Source organism: Populus nigra, chromosome 8, assembly GCF_951802175.1.
Source record: "Populus nigra chromosome 8, ddPopNigr1.1, whole genome shotgun sequence".
NCBI classification, from domain to species: Eukaryota; Viridiplantae; Streptophyta; class Magnoliopsida; order Malpighiales; family Salicaceae; genus Populus; species Populus nigra.
Window position 1 is genome coordinate 12,334,386 of NC_084859.1, and position 12,266 is coordinate 12,346,651.

General features: G+C 28.9%; 1 protein-coding gene across 1 annotated transcript; it reads right to left on the minus strand.

Moving 5' to 3' along the window:
- Positions 1 to 5,649: 5,649 nt before the first annotated feature.
- On the minus strand, positions 5,650 to 6,656 carry LOC133700768 (uncharacterized). Its single transcript, XM_062124424.1, has 3 exons — positions 6,243 to 6,656; positions 6,116 to 6,160; positions 5,650 to 6,033 (listed from the first exon to the last, which is right to left on the minus strand). Exons 1-3 carry the CDS (start codon positions 6,550 to 6,552, stop codon positions 5,876 to 5,878), a joined length of 513 nt encoding a protein of 170 aa, XP_061980408.1. The 5' UTR covers positions 6,553 to 6,656; the 3' UTR covers positions 5,650 to 5,875.
- Positions 6,657 to 12,266: the final 5,610 nt, after the last annotated feature.

Consider the following 12,266-nt stretch of genomic DNA (forward strand, 5'->3'; position numbering starts at 1 on the left):
TTTTTACTTGGTTGTAATTTTATAAGGGTTTTTTTTTTAATGTTGTTTAGTTATTGAGATATTTTAGGTTTTGTGTATATAAAAGAAGGTTATTGACGTGTGCTTGTCAGTTGTTCCGCCACTTTCGAATAACATATTGAGCTGATAAAGGTGGTTGAAATCAACCTCTCGCCACATCGTTTGATGTGTCTCAACGTCATTTTCCTCTCTAGGCGGCCCGTGTATAATAGTAAAGTCTGGTTTGGTGCCAATTAATTTTTTTTCCCTTTCTTTTCCTTCTCATTTTTCATTGAATTGCGTGTTGATCATATAAAAAATTATATCAGTTGTTCAATTTTTTTTTCTTTTGATTAAGTTATTTTTCTCTTTCTCTTAATTGCAATTGTTTTATTTACATTGATTGTTTCTAATTGGATTTTATTTTTGATTCATCCCTAGTTATTTTATTTTGTTAGTTTTTTTTTTAATCAAATTTGATCTTTATTATTTTAATTACTATTTATTTTTCAATTATTTTCTTGATATATTTGTCCTTCTTCAATTCAATTCTTGAGCATATCTTATAATTGAATTTTTATGTCAAATTCGGTGCCAATTATTTTAATTGTTATTTTTTTAATCATTTTCTTAATTGATTTGTTTTTTGTTTTCAATTCTTTCCCTTAACATTTAATTTGAGTTGGTTTTTATGTTGAATTTAGTCCTAATTCTTTTAATTTCTATTTATTTTGTTTTGCATTACTTTTTTATTTACCTTTTCCCCTCGAATTTCATCCTTAATAATTTTTTAGTTAAGAATCTTGCTTCTTTTGTTTTGTTCAGACTTGCCTTTAATGGGGTCACTTTAGTCTCGGGACCCAGGTCATATATTTAAAAGATTAACCCGGGTCGACCTTGGTCTTTTTTTAAAGTATTTTTTTCAAATATTTTTTGCTGGTATTTTTTTTCGCTTTGCTATTTATGGGGTCATCTCAATTTCATGTTTTAAGTCATATGTTTGATTTGTCCACCCGGGTTGCTTGACGGGTTCACTCAAAACTTTTTTTTATATGTCTCCATCATATCGGTAAGTGTCAATTCCTTATATTTTTATGATGTGTTCGGCCTTTTGTAATTATTTTTTTATGGTGTGGGTTTATTCAATCATTTTTGTTTGTATATATCATTTAATCCATGAGTTTTTTATGGTGAATTTATCTTTTATTTATTTAAATAAAAATATTTATTAAAAATAATTGGGTATATATGTCCTCTTTGTTGTTTCTTTCTTGGTTATTGTCAACAAATTTTTCTTTTACATAAATGGTTATCAATTTATTTAATTAGATGATTGCATAAACTTTTCAAATGATACTTTTTTATTTTTCATGTAAAAAACACATTGGAGCAACCTGATACCTAGTATTTAAAAAAAAAAAACATTTATCACATGCATGCCAAATTCATGATTTTAATGTTTTTTTAGTTTTTTTTCTTTACCCTTCTTTTTTGAAAAAAAAAATATTTTTATTTTTAATATTTGGCCTATTTATATCATTTTTTGTTTATTTTTTTTATTCTTCTGTGATTTGTTTTTTAATGTTTTTTTCTTTACACTTTTTGTTTGTGGAAATTTATTCTACACAGACTAAGAAAATGGTATTTAGCTGTAGCAATTGCAACATTGTTTTATTTTTTCGGCTACATTAAAAATTAACTTGAGATCTTACATATTTTTATTAATGCATGTGCTCTTTATTTTATGTGAGCGTTGACTTTGTGATTTATGATTATATTTTTTACATGATGTAAAAAAACACATTAATTAATTTGCATTGGAAAAAAAGTATTCGACATACAACTAGACAAGTTGAATGGATGCAATAACTCTTTGTTTTTTGTATTTATTGACACAAATAATTCTCATATGCCTTTTAATTTCTATTTAAAAAATTAAAAATAAATAAATTTAAAAAGCTTGCATTTTAAAAAAAAAAATTGACCTCATCCACAACGAAGCACATATCAGATAACTAGCTGGATCATTTGTAAGTAAAGAGACATTTGAGTGGATAGAGAAAGAGGGCGAGGTGGTAATTCACCTGTCTATCTCAAGCTTCTGTAAACAATATTAAAGTATTTTATGGTGATTTTTTCAATTTGAATAATTACATATAAGTTTAACATGAAGAAAATTAAAATTAAAAATAAATATTTTATATGAATAAAAATTATTTATTGTATTATTTTTAATTATTTTTTGAAAATTTTTTTTATTAAAAAATATGCTATTATTAAAAAACATGTTTTATCAAGATAAATACGAGAAATGAAGTTTCATCTCAAGAAATATTTTTTTATCCTGAATAGAGAAATATGTTTTCTCCTTTAGAATTTAGATCCTTCAAATATTTGCAAATATTTATTTTAATTATTATAAAATTAAATAAAAAACTAGTTTTCTATATAATGATTAGGATAATAATTATGGCTCTGAAAACAAGCGAATCACGAGTCAATCCCAATTCAAGAATGAAGATAACTGTTGATACAACTATTGACACCCGTGATAGCAGCTCGCCGGCAAAGTAGCTAGTTTATCTCTAATTAAGATTACGTGGTAGCACACTAATTGGGATTAGTGTCACCTTTTATAGTCTATTTGTTTTACAGGAAAAATAGTTTTGTAAAAAATGTCTTAAGAATTTTTTTTTTCAGTGTAAAAAAAATGTGAAAAAATAAGTAAATGAAATATATTTTCCAATCAACCCTGGATAATTTTAATTTGGAGAAAAATATTTTAACCCTGTGAAAAAGGAAAAAATATTTTCCCTGGTACTAATAACTTGTAATATTCATTATTAATGTAACCAACCCTTAATAACTCATTATTTAGGAAAATGTTTTTTCTTTGAATAATACTTCTCACAGAACAAACCAACCCTTAATGTTACATAAATATTATTGTAATAATTCATGGTTTGAATTTTTTTTATTAGAAAGTTATGAATTGATCATTCTTTAGTATTTGCTATACCATCTAAATTAGCAGTTAATCTTGGAGATTAATTGTAAAACAGGAGAAATACAAAGATTTAAAGCCGTTGATTAAGAATTTGATTTTAGATCTCCATGGTTTAAGGTTCACAGGGACAAAAATAGCATAGAACAGGGATGGAAAATATCAAGCTTATGCTATTCCATTCGTTTTTTTAATTTAACGTGAGTGTCCAGAATAACTTGGGTGTATTTAGACTAGTTTCACAGATTTTAAAATTAATATTTATATAAACTTTCAATGAATATCATATTAATAATTATAAAAATCAAAACTAAAATCATATGAGAAGCAACTTTTTTAATCCAAAATTATTATCACTGCACACCTGCTAGGGTATTTAAAGCTGGGTCTGGTGGACGAATGCACGCTCCAATTCGTGCATTCTCCTGTCGTTTGTAGTTTGTACTCTTCTTCCATTTTGGTAGCTGCAGTGACGAGCTGGGCTCCACCAAATAAAACAGCCTGTTAAACATGCACGAGAACGTGTCGTCAGGCTCCCACTCGTGACTGTAGAGCGGTAGAGCCCAATCAACGGGAATCACTTTAGAGAAGAACCCTTATCTGTTCTGTTCCTCGTGATAATGACGCCAACAATAGATATATAAAATCACTATCAATCAAGCTATTTATTCAGTGGATAAACACAACAATCTCCTATATGAAATTATAAAAACCGCCCGATATGTTTATTAATATTTTTAAAATAATTAAATTAAATAAATTAAAAACAGGAAAGGATATTGATTGAAAATTAAACTAAAAAAACAAAACTATTAAAAAAAACTAGACATTGCTTAACCATTTTTGGAGCTCTGATTTAAAAAAAAGTTTTAAAAAATATTTTCAACTGTAATTTTTTAAAAATAGATCTATAAAAATTATATTTAATTAAATTTGCTGTGAGATAGATTTTTGTGTACAAAATAAATAAAAAACCTTGTCTCCATAAATAAAAAAAATAAATTATTTTATCTTTTATAAAATCAAGATTTGAAATATAATTATATACAAAATACAATGTAAAAAAACAGAATCTATTTACGTAATCAAACAATTTTTTCCTTGTAACTGGAAAAAAAAATATCACAATACAATACGGTATCTTAAAGGTTACACAAGTTGATCAATTCCATCTGTAATCTGCAAACCCAATACGTGTTCTATCGTATCATAGAGATACCCTTAACTGGGACCCATATTTCATCGCCTTGGGGTCCCAGAAGAAGCGAAAAGCGATGCCGTTCATCACCTACATCTACCCCTTCTTTTCATGATGCATTATTATGTTGACACCTGTCATCAAAAGGCAGCCCGCGATCAGAATCGTCATCATGCGCCATCATCAATGTCGGATTATTCATCCATTTCCTCACCGAACGGGATGTCTAAAAAGAGAGGAGCTTTTCCGGGAAAAACAGAAAAATAACGTGGCACGACAGGTCTCATTTTTTTTTTACGAGGGTACAATGATTGCAATGAAGTCGACATATTTACATGCCTGGGAATTGGGATACGACAAAGCGGTCTTCACCCTTTCAATATCCACATTTAATTCTACCATTCTTCCAAATAACCTATGTTATTGTGATTGTAATTATATTTTAAAATATTTTTTTATTTAAAATTATTATTTTTATTTTTTAAAAATTATTTTTAATATTAGCATATCAAAATAATCTGGAAACAGTAAGAAAATATTAATTTAAAATAAAAAAATAAAAACATTTCAAATTTTTTCAAAAACACTATTTAAATACAAAAACAAATAAAACCTAGTAAACCTCAACAACAAAATTGTCTTTTAAAGATATTTAAAACACATTTAAATTTTTATTTTATTTTTTTATCCGCTTCAAAATTTTTTAATATTTTCAAATTATTTTAATAAGCTCAATTGAAAAATAATTTTTATATAATATAAAAAATATTATTTAGTACATTTCTAAACTTGGAGAGTAAGTTATCCTTTTGTTAAAAAACATCTTTTTATATCAAGTTCATTTTAAAAAAAGGTTGCCTAACTATTCAAAGGAAAAGGTTTATGCATATATCAAGTTGGCAACTTGTCCTTAACATGAAGATTCCCTTGCATGATTTGCTATTAATTAATATATGAGATTCCATTTTTAGATCCAGCCAGATGCAACTCGCGGTAACACCAACATGGAAAATTTAGAGCGGTGAAAGCTGATAGGAAGGGAGCTGCCAGCCATGGATGATGGATCATGAAACTACCATGAAATTGGGGGTTAGGTTATCAAAACAGTTTATTTAACAAGAATTAAGAAAAAGTCACGGGGACCGTGAGTATCCGATACTATCACAGTATCACTCACTACCCTACTTTCCAGCTGGCTTCCCTAAAATCCCAAGGCTAGTATTTACTGCTATAACGGTCCTCTTCTCCAGCTGGACTCCACCCACACACCCTTTAAGCGCACTCTAACCTATTTCATCCCGACAAAACTAACGTGCGCCTTTCCCAACGCATCATAACGATCGCAATTATGTCACCCCTCCCCGTATCTTCATGTTTTCTATATTTCTCTGTAAAAAATCTCTCGCTGTTTTGCGAGCCTCCATGAAAACAATCAAACAAGCGCCACGGATAGAGTCTCTCTCGCCGGATGTAGATAAAATATCATTTTAAAAAAAAATACAGGGAGATGGAATTAAATGCACACGTGCGAAAATATTCAAAAAGAAAAAAAGATATACAACGCACGTGCAAGAAGACGTCGCACGCGCATGCCACGCTGGGAGACAGAGAGGGCCTGGAGCCTGGAAGAGGCGGACAGCAGAGATGGTGAGAAAGAAAGAGGCAGGAAATGCGGCTTAAAAATGGGCGAATTTTCGGTGGGAGCGAACTTTAAGGGGCGCGCGCTTGTCGGCAGCAATCTCTTGCAAGTTCCTGAAACTTCGAACCGCCAGGACATCGCCTCGTCTGACCGCGCTGAGTCCACTGACGTCACCGACACTCTCAATCGCTTCTTCTACGATTACAACCCAGAAAATAAAAATAAAATACAAAGAACAATAAATGAAGAGAATAAATTAATTCAAACTGCATTATACCTATATGGTTGGAGACTCGCTTGAATCCATTAAACTGCGCCAAATCTGCGACAAACAGGCCAGGAGAAAACAGGTAAATAATTAAGAAAGATCAATAAGAGAGCTACTGATTCTGATTTATTAGTACCTGATTGAGAAGGATTATGGGAGACGAGGAAGAGGACAAGGAAACAAAAGAGGGTGAGGAAAGGAATAAGGTGGATGAGTTTCTCCGGGGCTGGAGCCGGGGATGAAAGTATTGATGATAATGAAGAGGTTGAAGAGGATGAGAATCGGCGTGGTTTTATTGATTTATGATCCAAGTCGTCGGCGTCTGGTGTGAGTGAACTAGAAGGTAGGTCTTTGAATAGTAGTTTATTATCGCTCGACGATAGAGTGTCGGCTCCTCCATTGGTGTGGAGCTTGGTTACTGGTGAGCCTAGAGATTGTCTTTGCATTGCCCAGATAGAGAGAGAGAGAGAGAGAGAGGTTGCTTTAGTTTGATTGATTGTTTAGAGAGGGGCAGCAGGCAACAGTCACGCTCTGAGTTTTTTAATAGGAGAGGTGGTATTTACTTGTCCGTTAATCCTCGTTGCTAAAAATATTTTCCCTTTCTTTAATGCATTTAAAAAGTGACGATAGAGACGTGGATTGAGTTTTTTTTGTTTTTTTCTACTGTCAGGGAGGGTCAAGGGTGGGTGTGGAATTTGTCAATGGAATGTATGGGCTCAGCGTTCCTTCTTTTCCAGGAAAGAAAAAGGAAAATGATAATACCTAATAAATATATTTAGTAAAATAGTTCTAGAAAATAGAAAATAAAGTCAAGCGGTTAAAAAACAAGAAAGGCAATCCCTGTAGATGCCTGACTTAAATATATTTACATATTTGATTCCTCGAATTAGTTCCAGAAAACTTCAGTTTAACTAACCAGTCTAAATTAGAGCTTCTAGAAAGTATGAGTGGTTTACTAGTTAGAATCATTCATCACTCACATGACGTGGAATTAACATTAACTTAACAAAATTATGAAAAAAAAAAAAGAGGATTTGTTATGTTCATCTAGTGTTCATATGAACCATGAATTCCCTTTATATTTAGAGTTTTTATTTTAGCTTGAAGTTTTATTTTATCTATTTTATAGTTTTTATATTATTGAAAAGAAAGGAAAACCTGTTGAAAATCAATAAAATTGTTGTTTTACCACTATTCAGCCACGAAAAATAAAGGTTTTTTTTTCAGTAAATTTCTCTTCTTAATAAAAGTTTAATGAAAATGATTTTTTTTTCTTTAACCATTATAGGAAAATTAGATTGAATTTGATTTTAATTTTAATTTTTCTTCAAATGATTCTAGGATTATTAGGTGGTTTATATATGTTTCATGGTGTTTTTTATATGTTTTATGTTTTTGATGTGTTTTTGATATGTTATTAAATATAATTAAGTCTGTAATTTGAATTAAAAACTTAACAGGTCTGATCAGTTAATTATAACGATTCTAGATTAATTAAGAAGGTTGTAATCTTAGTATTTAAAAAAATAACTTTACTTGTTATATATTACATTTTGAGTTTTTAAAATTTTACTTGTAAATAAAGAATACATTACGTATATTTGTTTTTTACATTTCAAAACAAAATTTTTGACTTCATGTAGAAAGAAGAAAGAGCGGAGAAGATTATCAATACCTTTAAACTTAAATTCATGTTTGGGGACATGTTCCCTCAAAGTTTGATTTTTTTATTTTTATTTAAAATATTTTTTTATATTTTTGAATCATTTTGATATATTAATATTAAAAATAATTTTTAAAAAATAAAAAATATATATATTTTTAAATAAAAATACTTTAAACCATCATCCTATTACAATCTCCCACACACCCTGTATAATCGTTGAATCTTAAATACAACAAGCCTGTGTCATCGTGTCCATGTGCTGGTCACTCACGGGCGAGTGAGTTAATGAGTGAGAGATGTATTGCAAGACAAGTTTCTATTTTGGAGCTTCTTCGAGGAGTACAAAAAAAAGAATCTATTCCTTGAGCTCGTTGTCGCCTCTAGACAAATTTCATTTTGAATTGACAAAATCCAAATGTATATTCTTTTTATATATATATATATATATATATATATATATATATATATAATAAAATCCTATTAAAACTCCATATAAGGCTAGACCTGGGTCGAAAGTTTAAAAGCCCAAATAATTGGGGTTTTAGGGCTTGAATGGATCTGTACTAAAACTGGCCCACCCTCGTTCGTGAACATTCTGATTTGTAATATACAAAATTTGAAAGGAAACAATGCACTCATGCAAATTGCAAACTATCATGCAAATTAAAAAAAAATTTAATTTTTTTAAAATAAAAATAAAATTATATTTTTAGATTGTTTTGATGTGACGATGCCAAAAATATTTTTTTTAATGTATTTTTAAGTGAAAATCACTTTGAATCGTCATTGCTATCACAATTCTAAGCATACCCTTCATCTAAGCTTGCGCTTATATGGGTTAGAACAAAAGTTTTTTATTACAAGAATAGACAATGATGACATTTTTAACATGTTTTATGACATTAAAGAAAATTTTAAATTATAAACCAATGGCTAAATGATCAAGAAATATATGCACAAAAAATATAAATAAAAAAATTAGTAGCGTTGTCAAAGTTCTAATATAGAAAGCTGAGAGAAAATTATAGATAAAAACATTTGATCTTAAAGTGGATCATAAATCTGGTTGTGTTTAATAATTTTTTTAATTAAATTTTTATTTAATCAAACAATAATTAAAATAAATATAGAAAAGTGATTGAATAAAATTAAATAAAATAAATATGTATGGAAACAAAAGCCCACTGATATTTAAAAAAAATGCTTCAAAGTCCCCCTAATTTTCATTTTTTTGCCCAAAATAAACTTTTGAATCGACACACAAAACTTCCATATTAAAAGGACCGAAACAGATATTTTTTAAATAAAATCCAGAGGAAAAGAATTCAAGAAACACGCTGACAAAACAGCGCGTGGGAAATGAAAATAAAGCCTTTTGCCCCAAGCCTCTCTAATTTAATTTTTTGTGCTAACAACGACATTTTTAAAAAAAATCAAACATCAACCCATTGACATGATGCTTTTTTAACACCGTAAGAAGTCCACACTAACCAAATTAAAACAAAATATCAATATCAGTCCCAATCGCAAATCACTTCGATTTAATTTTCTGCCTTCCACTTCAATTTAAGTCCCTCCATTTGTAATTTTTCACAAATAAAAAATTTAGATTCTTTTTCGCAAAATCAAACTTGAACCCACTGTCATGAAGCTGTTTTGACGATGTGATAAGTCCAAACTAACCTATTCAAAGTAGAATATTACTCTGATTTCAAAGAATTTCAATATGAAAAGATTCAATTGCAAAAAGAATAACACAATAAAAAAACAAAAAGGACCAAACCGAATTTTGTCCAAAAGACCAAGGAGAAAAATGAATAAAATCGCTGACAAAGCAGTGTAAGAAAAAAAAAAGGTAGATTTTCCCTTCAATATGAATTCAAGTCCCTCGATTTGTAATCTTTTGCACAAAAAAAAATCGATTTTCTTTTTTGTAAAATCGAATATGAACCCATGCTTTTTTGACAACGTGATAAGTCCACGCTAGCCTGAATATCAACTTGAATATTAACTCACTTCAATATAAAAGGAATCATTTGCCAAAAAAAAAAACAATTGAAATAATAAAAAACAATAAAAAGGACCAAAACTGATGTTGTCCAAAAGGCCAAGGCAAAAAAATTGACATAGCAAAAAAAACAATAAAAAGGACCAAAAAATCGATATAACAGTGTCGGAAAAAAAAGAGCCAAATTTCAATTCAAGTCCCTCCACTTGTAATCTTTGGCAAACAACAAAGTCAATTTTCTTTTCAAAATCGAACATGATCCCATTGTCGGTACGATGTTTTGACAATGCAATAAGTCCACACTAACCTAATAGAAGTAAATATCAACTTCAATTTCAAAATCACTTCAATATAAAAAGATTCAATTGCAAAAAAAATGATATAATAATTTTTTAAAAAAAGAAGACCAAGACCGATATTGTCCGCAAGGCCAGGGCAAGAAATGAAGAAAGGTTCTCACACAACAGTGCCCAAAAAAGAGAGAATCCATAATTTTGCCGACAATTTCAATTTAGGTCCCTCCGTTTGTAATTTCTTGCTAACAACAAATTTGATTTTTTTTTTTTTTGCAAGATCAGACATTAACCCGTTGTTGCAAAATCAAACATGAACAATGATTGTAATTTGTAATGTAATTATAATTACTGAACAGTGAAGCTCGGTGAACTTTTCCAAGTGTTTTAGAAATATAAGGTAATTATTACATTCATGACCCTGACCTGATCAATTTTTTTATATAAAAAAAATATTAAGAAAAAAAATTAAAACTCGAGTTATTGATACAGTTGGTAATTTAAATAATATAAATAAAAAACACAATAACAATAAAATAAAAATAGCCAAAAAAAATAATTAAAAAAATGACCTGGACCCATATGGAATATGAAAAAATCCAATACCGAAAGGAGAAACTAAAAAAAAAGAATCATAACAAAAAAGAATCCCAATTAAACCGGGTTGATTCCCAAATCTTTTGATCACAAACATAATATTGGGATAACCTTATTAAAAAAAAGCATGAAAAAATGTTTGGATACCAATCAAATGAGAACATGATAACTTTATATAAAACGAAATGAAAAGGAAAAAGGTTGAAGCTCAGTCTCTAGCAAATAAAATATTATATGACAAAAATCAAGAAAAAAAATAAAAAAAACCTTATCCAAACTCGTCAGAGTCAATATGCAAAATCTTTGACCGAATCCTGATACCATAGCAACCATGTTTAGAAGAAGCAAACAAAATAAAATCATAAAACTTAATTATCAAACAATGTTGTGTGTTAAGGGACAAATGTTTTTTTTTTAAAGCAACAGAAAAAATACAAGTCAACTCGGGTTAACTCTTTAACCTCATGACCATGAGCACAACATTGGGACAACCCATTAAAAAGAAAAGGAAAAAACGTATAAAGATCGATTCTAATAAATCAAATGTTGAAAAATAAAATTGAAATAAATCAATTTAAAAAAAGACAAAAAAAATCAACCTGTGTTGAGTTTTGAAATTAGTGACTCTGATCATGAACTCGAGACTAACCTCATTGAAGGCAAATTATAAAAAAACACAAAACTCTAAATTTTTTTTTTAAAAAATACAAAAACATGAGCTTAAAAAAAGAAAAAAAATAAGCAAACCCAAACCCGATTTATTCTTTAGAACTTGCACTCGTGAAATCCTGGACTCAGGTTCAATTAATAGGCTTAACTCATAATCAATTTAACTTTGAAGAATAAAATCATGAAAAAAAAATCAATCTAAAAAACTTGTCAAAGTAAAAAAGATAGCAATAAAAAAAAACAAGGATAAAATTTGATAGAAAAAAAAATCAAAGGAGAATGAAATTGTAAGAAAACAAAATCTAAAAAATGATCCAAAGAAAAAAAATAGCAATAAAAAAACAAGAATGAAATTTTAAATACTAAAAAATTATTGGGGTGAAATTGAAAAATATTTTTATTTTAATAGATTATTGAAAATTAAAAAAAATTGCAATAAAAAGGACAGGGATCAAATGCGAAGAAAAGAGAAATTGAAGAGGTTGGTTTGATTTTTGAAGGGTTGACATTGAATTTGAGGAAGAGAAAAAGAAGGAAGAAAAAAAAGAGAAATAATCGTTAGCCCAAATTACAGGCATGTTTGTTCTATTGTGTAAGGGGTGCCAGGATATTTCAAATGCCATCCTAAAAGCAGCGGTGGTTGAACGGCTCCGCACGCGTAGCATGAATGACATGGGAATCGTTCACATCTGGCGCGCGAACAATATATTTTTTTAAATTATATTTAATATAGGTCAATTATAATAATATTCTTGATTAACCTTTAAATTTACAACAAAACTAATGTAAGATGATATAAAAAAGTGTTTATGAGAGAGTTATATTGATTTTTTTCATTAAAAGTATGAAAAATTACACAATTTTAAAAAATTTAAAAAGATCAAAACACTCGAGTAATGAACATTATATTTGTTTATTTAAGAGTTA